General features: G+C 38.9%; 1 protein-coding gene across 1 annotated transcript in view; it reads left to right on the plus strand.

Annotated features, from left to right (window-relative positions):
* Positions 1 to 25,492, plus strand: part of PTPRT (protein tyrosine phosphatase receptor type T) — a 771,767-nt gene that overhangs the window by 565,286 nt on the left and 180,989 nt on the right. The window contains exons 10-12 of the mRNA XM_042464568.1: positions 1,195 to 1,396; positions 4,366 to 4,468; positions 20,661 to 20,934. Of these exons, the coding sequence (XP_042320502.1) occupies positions 1,195 to 1,396; positions 4,366 to 4,468; positions 20,661 to 20,934 (579 nt within the window). The remainder of the gene's footprint in view (positions 1 to 1,194; positions 1,397 to 4,365; positions 4,469 to 20,660; positions 20,935 to 25,492) is intronic.

Consider the following 25,492-nt stretch of genomic DNA (forward strand, 5'->3'; position numbering starts at 1 on the left):
TTATACCACAATCCTGACAACTGCTTGGGCCATAGAACAGCCATAATTGTGTGCGTCCCCATCAAGATCACAACTATGTATGGTCAGTGTGGAGGCATTGTGGAGACAGCATACTTACTATCAGGGCTGGTCTCTAGCCTTGTCATTTTGACCTCTGTTGTAGTAGACTCCGTTTGAACACCAAAGAACATTCCTGTGATTTAACTTTAGAAGATTTTCAGAATAGTACAAGCAACCACAACCTGATCCAAATCTTATAGACTTTAATGCCAGGTTTTCTAATTGAGTAGACAATTCCTTAAATTTGATTGCTTCTCCAATCCTTTCATCCAATATTGACAGAATTACATAAGGAAAGCATACAAATGTTTCCCATTTTTTTAATGCTGTTCTCCAACATTTATTAACTAACATTCATTTCTCCCATGTGTTCAGTGCTCTGAATTAGAAACTTTAGTCAAAATGTAGCATAGCTGAATTTCCTTCATATGAAACAAAACAACTAATTTTTCAAATTTAATGGAATTCTGATGAACAAAATTTTGAAATGCAATATGTATTAGCAAATACATGAAATGGCGGAGTTACGTTTCTATCAGATGATATTTTATCTCAATGGCCAGAATATATGAACTTGATAGATTCTGCAAGATCACAAGTCATCAGACCAGTAATACAGTGAGCGTTACATATGTGTAAGGGAAGGGACCATTGTATATAGGATATCTAACAGCATAGGCTAGAAGGTACCATATTTCACCAGTAAAATGTTGCTGTTGTTGATGATGAGATATGATAGGTTTTACTTTTTTCATTTTAGCTCTTTAAATATTATGAATTATCAGTAATAATCAATAAGAAGCTGATATTTCCAAAATCTATTTTTTATTTATAGTTAGTTCTGTTGAAGAAAAGCTGGGGATATACAAAGATTTCACTGTGAAGCACCCTAGAATTTGAAATTTGCAGTATGCCCTGGACAGATGCTCCATTGTTCATGAACAAAACTGATGCAACACATTTCTTAAATATATGTGTGCATTCATCTGTGATCTCACTTAGAATACTTCAAATAAATATTAAATCAAATTATTTCTGCTAATTATATTTTTCCAGTCAGAATGACTGGAAATTAGATCTTCATAGGTAGCAGAAACAAATAGTAACTTCCATTTTCTTTTTCCTTCATTCCAGATTACATACAAGGCTGTTGGATCTCTTGATCCCACCGCTGACCTGTCAAACCAAAGAGGAAAGGTCTTCAAACTAAGAAATGAAACTCACCATCTGTTTGTGGGGTTATATCCAGGAACCACATATTCATTCACCATCAAAGCCAGCACAGTGAAAGGGTTTGGACCTCCCATCACCACACGGATTGCAACTAAAATTTCAGGTACTACAGCTTACTAACAATACTCATAGGAAAGAAATGAGAGCTCAGTTTCCCTTTACAGATGAAGTTTAAATCTGTCTGTCTGTCTGTCTGTCTATCATCCATCCACCTATCCATCTTGCCTTTCTCCAGACTCAGGACCCAAGGTTGCTGGAATTAGTATTCTAATTTAGATCCAAAGCACATTGCAGAAATAATCCAGATTGAAACCACTTTAACTGCTTTGGCTCAAGGCTAAGGAATTTTGGGAACTGTAATTTTGTGAAACATTTAGCCTCCTCTGTCGGAGAACTCTGGTTCTACAACTCTGGTTCTTCTGAACTGTTTTCAAAAATCGCCCCCTCTGGAATGGATTAAGAACAGAAGAGAGGGGGAACAGAATGAGAGAGGGACTGGTGTGTGCAGTAAAATCCATCCCCCACTCGTTCCACACTCGTTCCTGCTCCTTCCGTTCCATTCTGGGGACGTACTGAGGAGAAACAGTGCAGTAAACTCCAATGTCAAATTCCAGGACCTTCACATCCAACAGGGCCATCAGCTTGCACTTGCTTCAGGAATTGTCACCCACATCCACTGACAAGAAGATGAACATACCACTGCAGGTGACTGCAGCAAGTCCCTCACCATCCATGTTAAGCAGTCTTACAAAACTCTGGTTCTTCCTCACTCAAATTTATCCCACAAAATGTCCACACAAATGCCTGTTAGCCTTGCCTGTTAGCAGAGCTTTGGTTTGAAGTTTATTGAGCTGATTGGATACACTGCAAGGCATGCACCATTGGCCCTCCAAGACTTAACTCAAAGGACAAAGAAAACAGGTTTATGGAGAGATGGCTGCTGGTAGCCCCTCCCCCAATCAGAACAGTGGCTCAGCAGAAGCTCCATCCCCTCAGACCATGTGCTCAAGAAGATGGCATGGCCAAAAATCAAAACCCCCCAACAAAACCCTTTTTAAAAAGTAAATTAATAAAGAATGACTCTCAAACACAGGTTACTTTCTGCTCTCTAATCTGAATGACTTGCTGCCTGCGGGGCCCCAGGCAACACAATGCATGTTAAATAGCCACCTACTATCAGAACAGAGGACTCCAGATCTTTGAGGAAGATCTAGAGTAAACAGAGAATTATTTTACAGCATTTTAAGAGGGTTGTTCCTTGGGTTTGGAGATGAATGGGCTGGACATTATCTGCACTATTTACACCAGTCTCAAGGATTGGGCTCTGCATTGTCCAGACTCCCCACCAAAAGGAAGGGGGGAGCTTGTTTATAAGGCCAGTGCAGACAGGGCCAAGGTTAGAGTAATGAAACACAAGGGCTTTTCTCAGTCCAAAACTGTTTCCTGGAGCCAGTTACCATGAGCCATAGGCCGATCCAGTAGAATGCAATGGATATAGGAGATTATCACACAGGATTAAGAAATGGAAGAAAAATGGAATGCTTATGTCATGACTGCATGATTGTGTGAAGATTTTCACATGATGTCACACACATCCAGTACTTCTCTCATCAATAACTTGGAATGCTCCCATAAATTCTTATTAATGGGGAAACCCTGTGAATGGTTTGCCGATAGCACTTCAATCGCACTATCATAAAGCTGTGGAAGCTAATAACACTCCATTCATACTATCACAGAACAATCCAGGACCTTTCCCAGACTGCAATTTGTTTTCAGTGCTAGGATTGTTTTTGGAGCAGATTTCATTCTTATTTTGAGGTGTATGGCATAATTCTGTTTCAACTGGATAAAAATATTGTTGTGAAATATATAAATTTTATTTTGTTGTGTTTGAGATGGAACCATGATTTTTAAACATGTGCAGTTGCACCAAAATAGCATGAAACATTCAATAATGATATACTAACGATACACGAATGGATGTATGCAGAATGCAATTGCATTTCTTTTTTCATTTTTATATCATTGTGATTGTGCAATTTCACGACTGGGTGAAAACATTCATCGCTATAGCGCTATGCTTCCATTATCTTCCAATAGTGTAATTGTTGTGGAATTGGCCCTAGTGTGATAATCTCCATAGTCTGACAAAAGAACATAACAGTAAATATCTTTGAGATTTATAACTAAATTATGCTAAAAAATGAGAACAATCCCTACTAAAATAATTGCATAATAGTCAAAATATAATTCATATGATATAATTAACAGTGCTCATTCTCCACATCGGTAGTCTCATTGCACCCTACATTTTATTCCAAAAGGCTGGGGTGGAGTCTTGTGTCACAGACTGGGGAGGGTGCTACAGTGGGAGGAAGTAAGGAGAAATTTCCACTTATACATCAGGCCTGGGGGAAGGGGGAGATTCATCTGGGTCAATTTATTAGAAAGCAAGGCCTGCTGGGTCTACGATCTGCCCTCCCATAATTTTGTCATATTTTTTACGATAGTGCATGCCTGAGTCTTTGTAGGGAACAGCAATAATACCACCAACATCACATTTGCCATGGGCCTCATTAACCTGTTATACCCATAATTTTACTCTAACATGCTAGAGTACACAACCTGCAATTGGGTCATTATTTGTGCCAGAAAAAAAAAAGTATTGCATAAATCTTCTGGACTGTCAAACAAAGAAGTTGGAAGCTTCCAAATTCTAAAACATGGCTGTCAAAGTGGCTTAGAGGACCCAGGCTGCATCCAGGATGGACCTGGGTGGCTATTCAGTGGCAATTTCTTTGCAATAATACCCAGTTGCCTCCCGAATTAGGATTGAATTCAGGAAAGGTAAACCAGGATTTTAACCCCATGTGATAGGGTCCTGAGAGTTGCACAAAATACTTGAATGACCAGTTGTAGTTGGTGATGTTAAAAAACCAATTGAAAGGCTACTTTATTGGCATCCAAAAATAAAAGATGGAGTACTGAATTTCAAATGTTGTCAGTTAATTTCTTCCTGATATGTCCCAGAAATGATATCAGACACACAGTTTTCCTGTTTTTCCTCAGCACCATCAATGCCTGAATATGATACAGATTCGCCTTTGAATGAAACCGAGACCACCATCACAGTCATGCTGAAGCCAGCACAGTCTCGTGGTGCACCGGTCAGGTAAAAAGAAAAAGTTCCTTCATTTTCTTTTAGTCTCTTCACTTGCTTTTTTTTTTCTACAACAGGGTGTTGGTGGTGGTGGTGGTGGTGTTGCTCTTGATTATGGTGATGATAACAACATTGATGAAGCAGGGCCTGCTTCTCTCCTGCATTTGAGTCTAAAGCAAGAATCTGAAAACCGCAATCAAATTATTCAGAAAATAATCATATATCACAGTAAAAGAGTAGTAAAGCAGTAAAATAGCAAAAGACTAAGCTAACAGAGTAGGAATCAAGCAAGTTTACCTAAGAAGAAAATTCAAAAATTTGATCTGATCAGCTTGAACATTCCCCAGGCTTTGGTCAGGCAAGCTCAGGGATTATACAAATCTGTTGCTTTTAGGCTTTAAGGCATTAATAATCCTGCTTTTGGTTATTTACTTAATTCATTTGAACAGCAGTTGGTATCCAGAAATGGGACTAAAAAAGAAAAAGAAAAGAAAACCTATCATAATGTTCACCAGTGTCCATGTCTGTTCTGTGTCCTGGATTTCATGTGCTCGAAGAATAATTAGACATGCCTAAATGTATGCTATAATATGAACTGTTAATGCATGCTTTTCTTTGTGTGTGTTGACTCTGACTCTCTTCCCCAGTCCTCTCAGAGAAGACCAGATGACACATGTCCCAAACCCCAATTCTAGTGTGAACAAACTGGATGCTGTCTGGCTGATTCAGCACTCAAACCAGGATATTCCCCTTTCTAATGGAGTTTAAAATAATAATAATAAAACTTGCTGGAGCTTTTTGTTCCAATGGCAAGTAGCTGTTTAAAACATGTCTCCCTGAGCCACCCAGCTCCACCACCACCTACCATCACTTGCTCTGAGGGGCTGAGCAGATGGGCCAGGACAACATGGGCCCAGTCCATACTTTCCTGACCCCAGTGCTCACTGGGTTGGTCCCTGGGTTGGCATGGGGACTGGTGGATGTTGACATACCCGCCACGCCTACCTGGGACACATGACTGGCATGCCTGCCTTACCTTGCTGCAGCTCTGACTAAGAAGCCCTCTCCCCTTCCTGTGTCTCATGCAGAAACAGGGAAACTGGCAATGTGGATGCAGCCAGGTGCCCAGTTTCCATGTCAGATGCGGAGATGGGGTGCTACTGGGTGAAAGCAACTACCAGCAAGATAAGGAGCATGAGGGGGGGGGGCAATGTGAACTTCCAAGGGGCTGAGTAGGTGGGCTCCTCATCTTTAGTTTAATGGGATTTTTCAACATATTTAGAAGCACATATTTGAGATAAAATATTTAGCTTATAAGTGAAATAATTGAAAGTGTATGTTTTGTGAGAAAATATATTTAAAATGTATACAGTCAGCTCTCAGTATCCATAGGGGATCCATTCCAGACCCGGCCTCCCATGGATAAAAAATCTGTGGATGCTCAAGTCTCATTGGCCTCAATGGGACTGAAGCTGTTGGCCTGCCTGCCTTCCCCTCTGAGCCTTCTGCTCTGGGCTTGGCTTTGGGGGCAGAGGCTGGAGGGAGCTGGAGCTGGGGCAGATGCTTGGGTTTCAGAGCCCTCCTGCATCCAGGCCCAACACCCCAAGCCCCAGGTCTAGCTTTGGCTCCTTCCAGCCGATGGAGTTTCAGCCTATGCCCCTGAACAAGCCCAAGGCAGAAGCTTTGGAGTGGGAGGGTGGGGGAAGGAAGGAGGAAGGCAGGCAGGCAGGCAGGCAGGCAGGCAGGCAGGCAGGCAGGCAGGCTTCAGTACCATTGTCTCCAATGGCGGTGTGGCTGCACATTGGGGACAGCACAGACTTGCCATTCACAGCTGCTCAAATCCATGGATGGCAACAATGTGTCAGGAAGCTCTGGAAAGAATAATTATGGACTAACCTTTTTAGTTCTGGACTGGTTCTACACATATTTTACAAATGTGTGTGCACACATGCACACAGGAAGCAACATTTTCTGCACAGTGTAGGAAATGCTATTTCCTGTGCAGAAAATGCTTTTTTTTTCTGCACAAAAAAGGACAAATATTGTTCAGGATAAGTCCACAACCGTTGTATTTTCTGTGCAGGAAACTGTGTTTTCTGCATGGAAAATAATGTTAAGAATAAAATCTGAACTTGAAATATTTTTTACAACTGCAAAGTATATAATTTTCTACTCACAGAATTTAGAATGATCCTTTTGCACCCTTTCACAACTGTCTTATTTTTTGCCATCCTCAATACAGTCAGCCTTCCATATCCACGAATTCTTTATCCACAAATTCAACCCTTCACGGCTTGAATGTGTGTGTGTGTATTCCAAAAAGCAAACCTCAGTTTTGCCATTTTATGCAAGGAACACCATTTTACTATTTAATAAGGCTTGAGCATCCATAAATTTTTGTATCCAGAGGGGGTCCTGGAACCAATCTCCAGCAGACACCAAGGGTCCATTGTACTATTGTACCAACAAGTATAAGCTATATTCTTATTCATCTCTGGCTCAAAATAATTTATGAATTATAATTACATTTAAATATAAATTAACATAAATATCATTTGGCAATCCCACTGCAGATAATCTGGACCAGGCTGGTGAGAGCCAAGTCTGTGATTAGACAAAATTGAGCTTTGTGTATCTGTTCATTGTGTACATACAGACTACCTGGTACAACAGTACACATTTTCACTTAAATACCAGTGGGGGAAAAAGATGACTAACCTCCGATTCTGCTGTGGTTGACTGAGGCATTTTAGGGCTTAATTAGACCACAGGTATATAAATTACAGAAACATGTTAATCCTCCCATGATTAAAATTATAGAGAGTCTAATTGAAAAAGCATAAACTGAATTGAAGAATTCTTAATTATAGTTTGCTTTGACGTGTTAATTTTCCACTATAATGAATGCATAATTCTTGGAACTAGAGAGGGGGACTGCTATAATAATGTGTGGGTTTCAGATGGAATGAAGGGATTGTCATAAATGCACAACAAAAATACAAGAACCCCATGGCAGCAATTGTACTATTTCTCCAAGGATACAACTGCCATATGAGTTACCTAAACAAAACTAAACTGCACAGAGAAATTCCCAAATACAAATGAAAATTGCATAATTCTTATTTCTTTTAAAAAATGGATGGAAAGAATGCATTTTGGTGGAAAAAATGAAACCATGTAGAATGTTTCAGAAGGAGTGCTTTAAGGATAATATGGCAGGTTACAAACCACCACTAATGACGCACTCCGTGCGTGTTAGGGTTAGGAAGGGGCGTGTTAGGGTTAGGAAGAGTCGCCCCTTCCTAACCCACCTTGGCCCCAACACGCGTGGAGCGCGTCGTAAATAGCGGCGCCCATCCACATGAGTGCCGCCATTTTGACGTCTTGGACGCTGTGCGTCCAGACGTGTCGCAGCGGAAGTGGTAAGTAATGAGGAATTTCTGAGAAGTCACTAAAAGGTCAATCATATTTTGCTATTAACAGACAATAAGGAGCTTTATTACTTGGGCAAATAAGCCGGCTTACCTCTTCCAGCTTCAATTCTGGATCCAGGATGACCTGGATGTTATCCTACATATTCACGACCAATCTAGGCAAGATACTGCTGCCCAGATGCATCCTGGGTTGAAGCCTTACTCAGCCAGCCAATTTTTGAAGTTGGAAATTCCCCAACTTCAAAAAAAGTGCTGGCTGAGTGAGACTTCAACCTGGGATGCATCTGGGTGGTGGCATCCCACCTAAATTGGTGGTGATTTAGGTAAGATAACATCCAGGGGAATCCCAGATCCAGAATTGAAGCCCGAAGAGGTAAACAGGCTTATTTGCCCAAGCGATAAACTCCTAAATTATTATCAGGCATGTAAAAATGATGAAAGATAACATCAACAGTTCATGAGTCATAAGGATTAAGTTTGGGGTGTGAAGAGAGACAGAGAAGTTTATCGCACTGGGGTTAAAACGTTCCCCAGTGCGTTCTAACACTTTGAAACAGTTCTCAGAAATGGCGTCCTCTGGAACGCAACGGGAACGTGATTGGAACGCCCAGTGGCAAAGGCGGCGTTCCAGTGTGCGGTAAAATGGGGTTCTTGGCCCCATCGCGTTCCCGTCACATTCTGTACGTGCCCACACGCGGGCACATTAGAACGCACTGGGGAACGTTTCAATCCCAGTGCAATAAACTTCAGAAATACATATTGATAATCCTTGTCAGGTCAGCTATGCAGATAAAATCAAACATAACCACTATGATGTGAGGTAAAGATTAAACTCAGGAATGGGGATAGCTGAAAACATATCTTGATAATCGTTGTTGGGAAGTGACAGTAGTGGGAAGGGGGAATGGGAGATCAGGAGAAACAGCAAGTTTCCCAAATTATTACTAGCATGCTCACTGGCCACAGATGCATAATTTGTGATTGATAATCTCAGTAATATATGACACTTTATACATAAAGAAGAAATGGAGATTGAGGGAAAGTGAATTCTTCATATTCATTATGGAAACCCAGAATCTTGTCCAGACTACTTCTTTGTCTCATAATTAGTAGAAAAGAAAAGAAAAAGGAAGAAAAAAAAGGGGGGGGGGAGGACTGGCAACACCCAACAGAAGGGATATAGAAAACAGACAAAGTCTCAGTGTGTTGAAGAATATGATTTTATTCTTGTAATTAGCCCAATGCATTATGGCCAAGTAATACAGTGGTACCCCGGGATACGAAATACCCAGGTTACGAAATTTCCGGGATACGAAAAAATCCCATAGGAAATAATTGTTCCGGGTTACGAATGTTTTTTCGAGTTACGAAAAAAATTTTGGTGCTTTTTTCGGCTTTTTCGCACGAAATCGCGGCTTTTCCCCATTAGCGCCTATGGCATTTCGGCTTGCGAATGCTTTTCGGGTTACGAAAGCGGCGGCGGAACGAATTAATTTCGTAACCTGAGGGAGCACTGTATTTAATGGCCTTTGTTAGGGGCTGTTAAAAGATAAAAAGAAAGAAAAGGAACAATATATAAACAAGAAAAATTATAACAGGAGACAAGTTAAACTTTGCAGTATCAATTTTGTGTACACATATCTTGCATCAAGTTGCACGTAAAATGTCTCAGTTTTAAAATTGCCTCTTAACCTAAATAAACTTATACAAGTACAAAATACTGCTTACACTATACACATCTAAAACTGCCTGCAGGGATTCTGAAAATAGTTTCTCTAAATTTGTGCCAGAAAATTGATAGTTTGAGAAGTAGTAGGCAAGGCATTATACTGTTCCATTTTTTTTCCAATGTGTATCAAGGCCATACTTACCATAGCATAAAGTAGAATGGAAAATTAGATGATATGTGAAAAATCAAGATTTAAAGTAGATGGTTGTACTCTAAGTCCATATTTAGACCATGAAAGGGGGGGGGTTAACATGTCCAGTTTTAATATCCAATCCATTTCATTTTTTAAGCAGGGTCCTCTCATTCTGGAGGAAAGATTTCTCAAGCACCCAAAGCACAGATACTTAAATGAGTGATCATGTTCCAAAAAATGGGCACTAAAAGGGGGACGTGCTCTTTAGTTCTTGATACAGTGGTACCTCGGGATACGAAATACCCAGGTTACGAAATTTTCGGGATACGAAAAAATCCCATAGGGAATTATTGTTTCGGGTTACGAATGTTTTTTCGGGTTACGAAAAAACTTTTGGTGCTTTTTTCGGCTTTTTCGCACGGAATCGCGGCTTTTCCCCATTAGCGCCTATGGCAATTCGGCTTACGAAGGCTTTTCGGGTTACGAAAGCGGCCGCGTTACGAATTAATTTCGTAACCCGAGGCACCACTGTATTGCAAAGATATTTTCCTATACACATTTTAAGGCTTTTTGTTGTAAGGACATCTCATGGCGTAAATCACAGATGGGGTGCTACAAGTTGAAAATTGATTTAGGGTGTATGATTTGATTGTTTTTTCATTGTAACTCACCAACTCTGTTATCTTGAATGTGTACTTACACTATGTACAATGTCCACGTGAGTGATTACCTCCCAGGGCTGTTGCTGGCAGTAGAATGTTAGGATGGCAATTTGATCTAGCGGACATCTAGTTGATAACCACTGTTCTATTTTGCTTTTATGAATCTCAGGGGAGGTAATAACTGTGTGAGATGATCTTCTCACTTGACAGTTTTAAGGATGGCTTAGAGCATAGCAAGAACCAGGATGCTTTAAAAACTTTGAGAACTTTCTTAATTGAAAAACAACTGATAGCAACAACACAGTGCAACTTTATTTTTTGTATATTCAGGCTAACAAACGCTAACCAGTTTTTGTTTGTTTGTTTGTTTGTTTGTTTTTCTGCAATGTAAGAAGCCCTGGGGTTAAATGCTGGTACTGCAGCCATTCACAACCACAAGGTTGTGTGTTTGATCCCAGTTAGGGCTCCAGGGTCAAATCAGCCTTGCATCCTTCCATAGATTGCTAAAATGAGTACCCACTTCGTTGGGGACAATTGACTTACATATTGCAAACCACTTAGGGAGTGCTTAAGTGCACTGATAAGCAGTATACAAATGTACTTGCTATTGCTGTTGCTATGTTTTCCCAACTAGTAGCCCAATAATACATTTCATTGTGCTAAATTAACATTTTGCCTTCTTGATGATCTTTATAAATTTATGCTTCCTTGGGTGTGTTTTTTTCCATTGCAGAAATGTTCCCTTTTATCCTGGACTAAACTACCTTATCTCTACGTACTACTTAAATTTTTAATCTCTAAACATTCAACCTTATATTAGAAAATGATTAGCACAAAGAAGGCAAGGCCTCTTTTTTTATCAGTACCTTAAAATAAAACCAAATGTTAAAAATGAGGGACAATTCTGTTTCTTCAGAGTACAAGTAAAAGTGGAATAAATAATGTGGTTATGTTTCAGTCATATTCAAAGTAGAAATTTTAAAAAAAGAGTTTCAGAAAAGTGAAAGGTAGATTTTAAAAATGTATATTTATGCAGAATTTTCATTAATTATCTGACATGGCATATCATGACTACAATCTGTAGCAGAAATGAGTGAATTGAAATTGCTGGGTTTACACTAATTACATAAATGTTCTTCTTTTCAAAATACAAAGCATTGCTGACCAACCCAATGTATAACGAGACCAAACACAGAGAACTGGGTTATAAAATGGGCAACTTTATTTAACTCAACTTATTTAATTTTATTTCTTCGAGATCTGCAAAAACCAGGGGGGAGAACCACATGTGGGAACAACTGGTGGATGGTCTGCTCCCAGACCAATTCCCCAGCTTCCCCCGTGTGGAAACATCTGAGCCCCAAGGACAATCCATAAGTGGGTTGCTCCCCGGCCAGCCTGCATCCGGAAGACCAACCCAAGGCTCCCCCACTTAACTTGCAAGACTTAAGTGAGGATTTAAATCTCAGGCCAGCCCCAAAGCAAGTCCCTTTCCATTCCTGTTTAGTCACAAGACCTAAAAGTCAGTTCCAGAGACTTACCTTCACCCTTTAGAAGGGTGCTGAGGTGTTCCCCTGGACCTCTATCTCCCCTCCACCTAAACCTATTTATGACCACATTTCAGGCCAATTGTGGGGTAGGTTAAAAAAAAAACCTTGGAAAAGGGAGAAAATTCCTACAGCCCTGAAGCACCCAGAAGGTACTCTCACACTGCTGTTGAGGTGGGTGAGTGGGCCAACATTTCAGCCACACTGAGAGGGAATGGGTGAGCAAGCCACAATTAGGCTAAGCCCCACCTGCATCTCTCTTAACAGCTCACTAAGTGCGCCGTTTATCTTTAAATTACTGGTCTCTCCACTGAAAGGCCAGCAAAGACTCTTCCCCTGATCACAGGATCGGGGAGAAGCATTTGACCCTTCACTACCCATGCAATTTAAATGAGTTGCACATGTGGGATATTTTTTTAAAAACCTGCGGATAGTTACATGTCAAAATGTGCTGTGAAGAATGTGCTACCTAGCTAATTGCTTGCATGATCACTTCTAAACATTATGCACTTGTCACCTGTAGTTTAAATGTATATTTTAGATTTGTAAGCATGTTCACAGTTTCCAGTGTCAGTGCATCCAGATGAACCTGTTTAAATTCTGAACATGTGAAGGCAGTTCCATTTTGTAGAAAGACTGAAGATAGGATCAGCATGTATGCCTCTTACAGTTTGTCCTGCCATGCATTTACTTGGTCATATACACAGGGCCATGATTTATACCAGGTTCTTCTTAGATACAGGTTATGTAATATTAATTTGATATAGATGTTTTGTTGCATTGTAACATTTCCACATGTATTGATCCATGCAAATCATAACATAATACAGCCTCAGGAGTCTTGTTGTGTAGCTTGCAATCTCTCCTTTGTAGAAGTTTGTATGCGTAACAGCTCTTTCTCCTGGACCTCTCCTTTTTACTCTGAAAGAAATCACTAAGCACCTAAAATGATCCCAGCCAACAAAAATCTGCTTAATGGTAGACAATACAAACAACATTTTGTTGCTCTGCTTTGAAAAGCAAATTAATAGCAGGTGGTTTGGGAGAGGAAAGGCGCCTCCAAAGCCACTAACACTTTGCTTCTCACACAACAGAAGGCATAGCTGTACACAGTCATTATCTTTAATATGTCAGCAAGGAGTACTGAATTGGAAAGATAAGGATCAAGGGAGCAGTAGCTATTATCCCTAATCTGTGTTGCAGGTTTGTGGAGATGATTGTGACGTGAGACCACACAAACTTGAAAAGCCTCCTAACATTTCTCTTCAGCCAATTTTGATGAAAAAAAGAGAGGCGGAGGATTTTCTGCTACACTGTAGGTCATAGAGGGTGATGGCTGTGATGTGAGTGGGACAGTGAATCTGTTCAGGCTTTCAGAACGTATGTCAGAGAAGCTCTTCAAGATGTTGCACTCTATTTCCAAAACAGGCACAGCATCTTGGACTAAAACCTGGGAGAGAGTTGTCATCCCATTGACATTGGCAGGACATTGGCTTTCCACTAAATCAGAGCATGCAGTTTATTAAGAATACATAAGAGTCTATATGTAAGTTTAGTTCTCTCTTCAACCATCATGTCCTTGCTAATGTGATTCTCACTACTATCAAGAGATCTGAATAGACAGTATGCTGGATTCAGTTCAGTCCACCTTTGCTAGTGGAACTGGCATCCCTGGTACAATGAATTTCCTTTGAAACCCAGTGTGCCTTAGATCTCCTCTGAAGGATAGGAGCAAATCTGGAGCAAAGCTGAGAGGGAAGATAGTTAAGATGAGTCCCATTGTACAAGTGGAAATATGTTTGAGTTGCCCTTTCAGGGCCCACAGAGCCGTTATGTCTATGCTTGAAACCATGTAAGCTCATGTAGATGTGAATCAGACCTTTTATTTGTCAGACTTATTGAAAATATAAATATCAGAGGTTTTGGCTAACTCAGATAAGCAAAAGCAGCAGAATAAGCAATATTAAGCATCTCATTATTATACAAATCTCTAACTGTAAACACACACACACACACACACATTCTAAGGAGAAATATTCTGCACAAAAATGCTGTTTTCTATGAAAAACAACTACAAATAAATTTTGTGCAGAATAAATCCTGAACTGCAAAGAGTCCCATCAATTCAGGATTCTTCAGGGCTCCTCCATACTCAAAAACATGTTTTTTCCCCCCCCCCACTTCCCCCCCCCCCAATATTTTTTAATATTATTTCCATCCCTAAATTGAATATATTTGATTAAATGGATTTGATATTAACTTGATTGTGAAGTTGTTAAGATACTTTGAAATGATACCACATCTCACTAAAAATAACTTTTAAAAAATCCCTTTACCTTTAAAATCCCAGCTAGTTTGATTAAAGATAGCAAAAGAGGTAGAAAATTGTATGCATGCAATTTCTTTGAATGGCATGCTGTAATCTTTCAAACAAAATGAATAACATTGCTGGGCATCTTAGCAAAATAGTTGCTGCTTTTATAACTAGATTTCTGATATAATCCAGGTTTTGAAATGTGGGAAGCTCTTTATGATTACCTCTGTAACAGCCTCCTTTAACTTGAAAGCTTCTTGTCTGATTCTTGATAAAAGACTAATTTTATTCTTGAGAGGAAGCAAGGTTTTCTGGATTAGAAGAGAATTTGGAGTGGGGCAGCAGAGATAAATGTGTTTATTCTCCACTGAGAAATAAACGTTTTCAAAAATAAATCTGGAGCACAGTTTATGCCAAACGGTTGTCTTTTTACTGCAAATGGAGGGTCTTTCTTTTCAATATTATTTTAGAATAGTGCATGAGAAATTGAACAATTACATCTTAAAATTCTAAGCTATCCTATGAAGGCTAAAAGTCTGAAAAAAATGTAGAGACTGGGTTGAAAGAACCTCTCTTCCAGAAAGTTAGCCCTGCAGGCTGCTTAACATTCACAACTAAATGAATGTGTCCATTCTGAAAAATTATAAAGTTGGAATATTTCTAACAACCAGGAAACTAACATTCACTTAGCAAAACATAATTTAATTAGAATTAATTTTGGTACTATATGCAAGTGATTTTTTAACACTGAGGGGTGAGAATATGCCCATTATAACTAGGAAATGCTTTAGAAACAATCATACTTGACTCATTAGTAGTTGGGGCTGAAACCAGGATAAATTATAATAAGCATGCCAGTCAAACCATTGCCTCTGGGCAAGGACTGTCTTGGTTTTTTTTATACATATGCAGGTCCTTTGGAATATTGGCTGGTGAAGAGTGAGGTATTAATGCTCTGACTGACTAAAGATTGAATCAATGAATAAAATACATAATAGCAGATATAGCAGAATAGCAGAGAAATAGTGAAAAACAAATCACCATAAACAGATGATATTCCAATTGAACTGCTGCAATCCACATTGACAGAGTTAACTCTAGTGCTAACCAACATATGTCAACAAATATGAAAAACAAAACGATGGCCAACAGATTGGAAGCGATCAATATACACCCCCATTCACAAAAAGGGAGACACAAGAGAAATGTTAATCCCACCAAAAAAACTCAACAAAAAACATATTATTATTATTATTATTATTATTATTATTATTATTATTATAGTGGTTGTTTGACAAGCAGACATTGGTAGGTGACAAGAATATCAATACAGATAATCAGTTAATAAAGGTACAATGACAATACTTTTTTGTGCAATTCTAATATAAGAAGAAGAGAGGGAGACCTGTAAATGAACTCTGTGAGTGGGTGGTTATAATCAAAAGGGCCAAAAGAAAAAGAAATGGTAAAATTATGGGCAGCAAAAATTGACTAAACAATGGTAATTAAACAAACAAATATTGTGTGGTAGTGCAGGCACTTCTGAAAAGATGAGCTAATTAATAATAATAATAATAATAATAATAATAATAATAATAATAATAATATTTATTTGTATACCGCCCTCTGGCAAACCAATCCGGGCGGTTAACAACAGTAAAATATAAAATATGACAATTAAAAACACTTTATCCCTCCCCCCCTTAAGACAATATTAAACAGTATAACATATTAAAAACACAATGTCAATGCATAAAAACAATTAAAAACTAGAAAACCCTGATATCCCTCTGTTGATCCTCGACCATCACTAAGATGGGGCCACGGGAGGAATGAGGGAATCAGGAACCTGGGCCGGGATGGTTAATCTGGAAAGGCCTGCCAGAAGAGATCCGTCTTGACCGCTTTTTTAAAGCTGTCTAATGATGTTATCTGACGGATCTCATCCGGCAGGTCGTTCCAGAGTTTGGGGGCGACAGCAGAGAACGCCCTCTGGGAGGTCGCCGCAAGCCTAGATTTTAAAGGCTGTAGTAAGTTCCTCCCAGAGGACCGGAGAGTGCGGGGAGGATTGTACGGGAGGAGGCGGTCCCTAAGATAGCTTGGACCCAAGCCATTTAGGGCTTTAAAGGTGATAACCAACACCTTGTACTGGGCCCGGAAGCTGATAGGCAGCCAGTGGAGGGACCTCAAAACCGGAGTAATGTGGTCCCTCCTAGATGTTCCTGAGACAAGCCTGGCTGCCATGTTTTGAACCAGCTGTAATTTCCGAGTCAAGCACAGGGGTAGCCCCATGTAGAGTGCATTACAGAAGTCAAGGCGTGAGGTTACCAGCGCGTGCACAACCGTCTCGAGATCCCTTACTTCCAGAAAAGGGCGCAGCTGGCGTATCAGCCGAAGTTGATAACAGGCACTACATATAGTGAGATACAAAACCTTATACATATAGTGAGATACAAAACCTTTATCCCTATTCAAGGCACAGGAGAAAGAGTCATGAATCAGTGTTTGTTTGTTTCCTGTTATAGTCTCTCCTTTGAGGTCAAAGACAGAGTGTCCTGGTACTCTGTTCCCACAGTACTTTCTAAATGTGCCTTTTCTGAGATTAGATATGTGCCCATTTTATCATTTTTTAAAATAGAAACTGTGGTAGTGTATAGCTGACAAATGATGGAAGATATTACACAGGAAAATGAGCAAGTGTATGAACTTCTGATGTTGCTGCTAACATTACTTTGTTCTATAATACTCGACATCTGAATGCACCACAGGGTCCCATTATTTCTGTCATTAAAAAACATCCTGTTCCTTTATTTGTTCTATACTTTAGTGAAGAATATGGCATGCAGTCATAAAAAGTGGCAGTGATTGATTTCAACACGTGAATTAGATGTCCGAATTTTCTTTCTTGCTTTAGCTGTCATTCCATTGTTCCCAATACTAATGTTGGCAGGGCATTGCTAGAAATGTTTTAGGCCTGTCTTTCTGCCACAACAATCTCCTGAAAGCAACCAGAATGATGGGTTACCGGCTGTTTCCAGACCTTCCATCGATCTCTTCTGTCTAGCTAGACAAAGCAACAGCTTATATAGACAGCTGAGGGCAGCATATATGAATACTCTGATGAGAAGTGAAGTGACTTGCACTGATACCTTTCTCTTTGCCAAATGGGTGACTAGTGTCAGGACTCAAGACTGTCTGCTTGCTGCTGTAACATCGCCAAACCGAAGAGCTTTAGGAGTAGCAGAGAGAATGTGGCACTCTTCATCTGGATGCTATACAGTTCTCTGTTAAAAGCAAAAAGGTTAAATATGAAACATTGGAACATGATAATGCTGAGACATTAAATAGTGAGAAAAGGAATATCCAGAATTATCATAGTGATCCCAGCTTAGTTTTCTTTCTTATGGATCTAGGATATGAACCGTCTCATTTATTTATTTAGGTTTATATCCCACTTTATAATTACTAGGTCCTCAAAGGCGTTAACAGCATTTTTAAAAAAAAATCCAAATTCCTCCTCCAATTTCTCACTCTTTCCCTATACAGTATGTTTCTACTTTAGCTCTCTCTTTTTCCAAACATAGTGTATATATTCAAGTGGGTGATATTTTGGGCATCTTTCTTTAGCATCAACAAAAGGTAACTTTTTCAGTTTCCTAAAGAATTTTTTTTAATGTCCCCACAGTAAAAAACAACAACAAGGATTCAGACACTGCCTTGCTTTGCTTGAACTGACATCTTTACAGTGGCAATTGTCTGTAAGACACCTTTCCTATGGTTAGAGCTATGGATGTATCTTCACATTTTTTTAAAAGGAAGACTGTCTCTTGTATCTTCCTGGTAATCTCTTCACGTTTCAGTTTTTCCTCTCTCCCCAGTTTTATAAAATTAAAAAATAAATAAAATAAAAGCGGAAGTGCTCACAGAAGTATGGATATCTTGGTAGTACTGGCTGATTGGGGGAAATGTTTTTCTCCAGTTATGAATTGTGAAGTATATTATTTTATGTAGTTGCACAAAGCATATCATACCATATATGGAATGAGAAATCCCAGAAGTGCAAGTGAGTTTCAGAAAAGGAAGAGACAATAGGGATCACATTCCAAACTAATAATAATAATAATAATAATAATAATAATAATAATAAATAAATAAACTGTTTATTTGTATCCCGCTTATCCTTTACAGATCTAAGCGGGTAACAACAAAGTACAACAATGTATAAATACATCAAAAACACAAGCCATGCAATAAAACAGATTAAAAACAAGGTAAAAACTACAGAATTAAAACCCAACAATAGCTAGCGTAAAGTGCAGGTACAACAATACATCAGGGAGAGCACAGATGCTACATTGTCTGGGGGAAAGCCTGTTGGAAGAGGAAGGTTTTTAACCTCTTCCTAAATAAGTCAAGGGAGGTAATGGAGCGGAGCTCACCGGAAAGGGTGATGGATAATGAAAAGCACCTGGAAATTCCAAAAGAAAATATTATGTACTTTATTGACCAGTAAAGTTTTTGACTGGATAGATCACAACAAACTATGGAGCGCTCCCAAAGAAATGGGAATACCAGTACACTCGATTGCCCTGATATGTAAATTGTACTCATGACAAGAGGCTGCCATCGTAACCAAGTACAAAGAAACAGAATGGTTCCCAACTGGCAAACTGGTCAGGAAAGGCTGCCTACTGTCACCCTATTTATTCATATCGATCAAAACAAGGTGATAACCTAAACTTAAAATAAAACAACAAAAGAAACAGAAAAGTCTATGAGAAATTGTTAACAGAATAAAACATAAAAATAATTTTAACATCTAAAATACATTCAAATAGTGCAATGACAAAGAATTCCCTTATATCAAAATATACAGTGTATAAAGAATGCAATACACTGTGGAAATATGCATGAAAAAGAGAAAAAAAATCTTAACATCTAAACAAGTTTCGTCATACCCATTCCTCATTGGTAAAACAAAGCTAAAAGATGGGAATGTAGTGAAATGATTTAGTATATAATTCACATATGAATACACCATATTGTAAAATAATAATCAAACAGATATACTTGTGAAAACCAAAGAATAATTATCCTATTGATTTTTGTGGGGTTTTTGGGCTATGTGACCATGTTCTAGAAGAGTCTCTATGGATGCTGGCCATGAAAGCCTTCGACTTCACAATTATCCTATTACCAAAGAGTCATCCAGTATCTGTAAGTAGGATGGATCAGGATTCCAATTAAAAAATTCCTGTAGAAAACATATATAAATGTATATCTTAAAAACTTGGAGAAATATTTGTAATTATTTAAAAATATTGCTCCCCCATACTTACTATATCCTGGATACTCAAAAAAGTTACAAAGGCTATTGTGGATATTTCCAGATGGAAGGCTTTTTTTTTTTTTTTTGGTATTATTCTTTACATCCTCTTTTAATAATAAGGCTGTGAACTTATTCAACTATTTAGCTATAGAACATAACTTAAGTAATGCTACTGCGAATGGTGAACCCCAAATTTTTAGTGCATGTGTGCAGGTTTTCAAGTTGTAATTTATCTCTTAGCATTAAGTATTTCATCATCAGTAGCTCTCCATTTCTATCTTTTTATTTTATTCCCATCCCTATAATTTCAGCTACATTTCTGTTTCTTTAAGAAGATTAGGGGATTGTTATTTCCTCCATCATATTCACACAGATCTGAGTCTTCTGGCTATTTGAAATGGGGGGAACATATGAACCAAGAAAGTCTTAACATGATCACCAAAACTAATGCTTGTGATCAAAGGTGTTATTATTTTGAAAGGAAGCTGGAGTGAAAATCAAATGTAATATAAAACAAAATGCACACTTGAATATTAATCTCAATCCAGTTTATTGGGTTGGTGTTGCTGAAAGATCATGTTTAAATTATATCAGTTACATGCATTACAAGACACTTAAGTCTGGTGTGGCTGACTTTGTGAACTGTGATTTAGAGTATTAAAGCAAAAGGTATGATTACTGTGTCAACTCTTGCCTCTTGACCTATCCTCACTAAAAGTTCCTGGAATTTGTTCAGGTTTTTGGTAAGAACAACTGGTTGTTGGCCAACTCATAATTTTGTCCTGTGGTCCAAGCTTTGCTAAATATTGTTTTACTTTACTTCTATTCTGCACACTACACTGACTCTTGTGCTTTCTGTGTTTGCCATTAAGATATTCAACATTATATCTACATGAACTATGGTATATGTCCTCTAGAATAGGTGCAGACGTCTGGACTCTGCTGAACAGACTGACGCTATACCTTTCTTTAGGAAAATTGCTGTTTTGGAATTTAACTTTTGCTTTGTTGTCTGCATCATCATCTTGGTGAATTTTGCTTTTCTTTCCTTTTCAGTATTTACCAGCTTGTTGTTAAAGAAGAAAGGCCACAGAAGTCACGAAGAGCTGCAGACATCATTGAATGTTTCTCTGTCCCTGTGAGCTTCAGAAATGCTTCAAACCATGACTCTCCCCATTACTTTGCTGCTGAGCTGAAACCAGTCAACCTCCCTGTCACACAGCCCTTCACTGTGGGAGACAACAAAACGTACAATGGCTATTGGAATGCTCCACTTTCACCACTGAAAAGCTACAGCATTTACTTTCAGGCTCTCAGTAAAGCAAATGGGGTAAGTGTGTTAGATGTGCCAGTTTCCTAGCCCATCAGTGTAATTGAGATCTGGGCCTAGGGAAAACATCAGTTCCACCCACCATTTTGATTTTTAAAAAAGCTGGATTTTGAACATTTATATCATTTTCAGGGACATCTCTAGTATTTGGTGTACCAACTTCATTTAATATTTTTAGCAGAAATACAATAGGCCAAATAGTTGCTGCTGGTGATGTATTTACTGATAGAATTTAAATAACTATATAGTTATGCATGCTAAATGTATATGGCTTAAGTTAATCATATCCTTATTTTATGAAGGTTCATCATGGGGAATATTAAAGGACAGGGAAAATGGATGGGATGTTTTGTCTGGGGGCCTGTATTTAGCAAGTTATGATACAAATCCATCTGATCTGCACCTCCCAAACAAATGGGCAAGCGGGAACATAGTCAGCATGTGAAAATATAATTATCTGTCAGGATTTACACTACTCTGTATTTTGCAGTGTACTTCTAGGCTCAAAAAAGAAGTATAAAAATGCACCTAAACCATCACGTTGAAGGCCAAAGTAGGTATTATTATGCACAGGGAACTTGTAACACCTTTGAAACTAACTGAAAGAAAAGAGCTGGTAGCATAAGATTACAGACTTAAGCCTACTTCCCCCTATGCATGTTTGGAGTGGAGAGTCCAGAGACATACGTATAAAGCTAGTTGTGTGAGAGAATGTCAATTCAAATTTAAAATCTTATGGGTATGAAGATGAGGTGGTAAGTTCAGTTTTAATATGGTCATGAGGTGATAAACACTGGAGGAAGGCTGTTGAATAAAGCCAAGGAGATTAGATAACCATATGAATGCTTATTAGAATGTAGTGTAGGAAACAGGGAATGTGATGAACTAGCAAGGGCACCCTCATGAGGTTGGAGGTGAGATAGGGTTGAAATGTGTGCCAGGAAACCATTATCTCTGTTCAACCATTGCTGATGGACCAAATCTACTATTTCTCTTTTCAATCTGCTTTTGTATTTTTTTTTTTAAGGACAACTGTTCTGAGGTCTGATATGGAATGTCCAGGGCGATTGAAGAGTTTTACAACCAGTTTTTGTGTATTCGCATTCTTAATGTCTTATTTATGTCCCTTTATCCTCTGGAATAGAGACCGACTTGTTTGCCCAATCTGACGAGTGCTGAAGGGCATTGCTGACTTTGACTCTATACAGACTGGCGGTATCCAACGGCCTGGGGCCGATTTTAGGGCTCGGGAGAGTGGAGCATCCGCACTCTCCAGAGCCCTACTGTGCTGTCCAGGTGCCGTTTTGGTGCATGCGTGTTCACATGGCGCATGCACCGATGACGTGCCTCATGCGCTGAGTCCAAATGGCGCAGTGCACAAGGGACATCACCGCGTCACTCCAGGGTGCTAATGGCACCTCGACAGTGGTGGAGAAAGGAGCTGTGTTTTGCAGCTCCTTTTTCCAGGCGTGTTGTTGCCACAACGTGTAGTGGCTGTCACAACGATCCACAGGAGAAAGAGGCAACACCTCACCACCCCTTTCTGCCCATTTGTATCCCCCCCCCAATAATATGGAATAAATCACACTGGAAGATGAGTGCATGAAAGTCCCTTTAAAATTGTGAGTGATGTCATTAGGGTCTGTCATTAGGACAGAGTTGGCACCTGGGTTTGTCGCAAAGCTTTGTACTAGTGTGCACATCTGTGTTCTATGCCTTCCTGTAGGTAAGTGCCTGGTTGAGGCTGTCTGTGAGCAAGTGAAGTACTGCCACCAAGAGTTCTTGAGGAGGCACCATTATCATCCAGAATGAATTGTAGTTAATTGATGATTCAACTGAATGGTCTTATTTGGGAGCTGTATGTGACCACGTGTGAGACTGTGTCATTTTCTGTCTTCAGTCTGTTGTGTAACAGATTAGTCTTTGGTACAAGTCTTGTCTTGTTTATTTGCTTGTTTGTTTGTTTACTTCATATGGTGGGTACCGTAGCTTGAGGAATATTTGTTGTAATTCCATGAGTCAGGTGTCCCTGTCTGGTGGATCTGAGCAGATGTGATTGTATCGGAGGGCTTGACTGTAGATTATGGATCAGGCAGTGTATTCAGAGTGAAAATTGGAGGCACATAAGTATGTGTATCAATCAGTGGATTTGCAATATAGTGTAATGCTTAGATGTCCTTTTTGTAGCTATACCATGATATCCAGAAAGTGAATCTGTTCTGTTGATAGTTCCAAGGTGAGACTGATTGTGGGGTGGAACTTGTTGAAACTCTGGTGGATTATCTTGAGTGAATCTTTTCCATGTGTCCAAATTCTGGAGGTATTGTCAATGTACCTCAGATAGAGGAGTGGTTTCAGGGTGTGGGAATTTAAAAAGTGTTAATCATGAAAATGTTGACATATTATTTTTTTTATTTAGAGTATTCATACCCCACTTTTCAGTCACAAAGGCTCTCAGAGAACCTTACAGTTATTATTTTTAATTAGATGGTTCCCTGCCCTCAGGCTTACAATCTAAAAAGACACAACACCAAAGAAGGGAATGGTGATGGGGAAGAGGATCAGGTCCAGCAATTCTTCTCTAGACCAAGGCAGATGGACTGGAGGGAGGGCTCTGCTTCTTAATCTAGGCCAGGCCCGATGGAGCTGGGCCTGCATCTCTCCCTCCAAGGATAAATGACACCAGATGGACTGGAGGGAGGGCTCTGGTTCCATGTCCATGTCCATGACAGTACCATTAACTTGAAGGTATATGTTCCTACCACAGGTGAAATATTTGTGTGTGAGAAAAAAAAATGGCAGACCTTGGTGGCTAGGTCTGCTAAGGTCCCATCTGGAATGGTGTTCTGACGGCTTGTAGTCCAGCCTTATACAGGATCTTGGTATACAGTGATTCTACATCCATCATGGCTAAGATGAAATTCTATGGGAAGCAGTGAATGGATTGTACTTTCTGTAAGAAGTCAGTAGTGCCGTTCACATAGCTGGGAGTGTTTGTAGCATGTGGTTTAAGGATATTGTCCATATATTTAGAGGCACCAACTGTAAATATTCCAATGCTAGAGACAATAGGTCAACAAGGGTTGCCCTGTTTATTTATTTTTGTGTATATGTATGTGTAATAGATAGAATGTGCCTGGTCAAGGCTCCTGGGGTATGTCAACTAGGATTTAGTTTTGCACTTCCATGGGAAATTCCCTGAGTAGTCTGTGTAATTCCTCCCTGGGATCATTAGGCATGATTCTTGAAAAAGTAGTGTTGAAAAGTTGCCCCTTAGCCTTCTTTGTCCATGATTTGTCCATGATGACTAGTAGATATCATTACATGGAAGACACATGGTTTTGCTGGTCCCAAGCCCCCGTTACCCTAAAGTAAATGCAGGAATAAATATTAACTGGAACACTAGTATGGGTGTAAGTGCTAATTCCCTCATCTGTACTTACTACAATTTCAATTGCCAAAAATGTATTCTCTCTCTCTTTCCCTTCCTCTCTCTTTCTTTAATTTATACAAATGGGACTGAAAAAGGTTTTATAGTACAGTGGGACCTTGGTATCTACTGGGATTTGGTTCCAGGACCCTCCGTGGATACCCAAATCCATGGAATGAAAAATCAAGATTTGCTTTTTGGAATTTTTTGGAATGTTTCCAAGCCATGGATGTTTAAATCAGTTGAGAAAAAAAAACTGTGGATATAAACGGCCAATGTAAACAAAATTCATCTAAGATCTTATTTTTCAAAAAATAAAATAAAGTAAAAATACCGAAATAAATCATTATATTTGAAAAGGCATGTGGTTACAAGCTTTTAAAATACAGTGGACCCTTGTTATACGCTGGGGTTTGGTTCCAAGATCTCCCGTGTATAACAAAATCCGTGTGTGCTCAAGTCCCATTACATATAATGACATAGCAAAATGGTGTCCCTTATAAAAAATGGAAAATCAAGGTAAATTTATACTTTTTTGGAACATTTTCAAACCGTGTATGCTTTAATCCGTGTATAAAAAATCCATGTATAAGAAGGGCCGACTGTATAATATAAAGAGTACATAAATTTCAAAATATATGGATTAAACAATTGAATACATATGTATAGGATTGTTAGTCTATGGTTCTATATTAGTAGATAGTCTCTCCTTTCTAGCCAAATTTCAAATTAACCTTTATATTAGGAACTATAAAAGACACATCATTACCCTTTGTGTAGTGGTTTTGTTTTGTTTTTTGGCATATGTTCTGTGTGATTAATAGTAGGGATTCCAGATGCATTTAACAATCAATGGGAAGAACTATGTTTATATATATATATATATATATATATATATATATATATATATGTCACAGCTGTGCCAAAATATGTCATCTACATCCAGTATGTGTGTGGGAAACGAAAGTAACATAACCATTTGTGAATTAACTGGGGATTTTTTTAATTTCAGTAATTTAATCCAAACAAGTACCAGCTTGACCTCATTTTTGCCTTATTAAAATGGTTACTGAAAACCATTGCTTCTTTAAGGGATATATAACCATGTGAACCATAGACTCATAGAAA

This window comes from Sceloporus undulatus, chromosome 4, assembly GCF_019175285.1.
Source record: "Sceloporus undulatus isolate JIND9_A2432 ecotype Alabama chromosome 4, SceUnd_v1.1, whole genome shotgun sequence".
In the NCBI taxonomy this organism is placed as follows: domain Eukaryota; kingdom Metazoa; phylum Chordata; class Lepidosauria; order Squamata; family Phrynosomatidae; genus Sceloporus; species Sceloporus undulatus.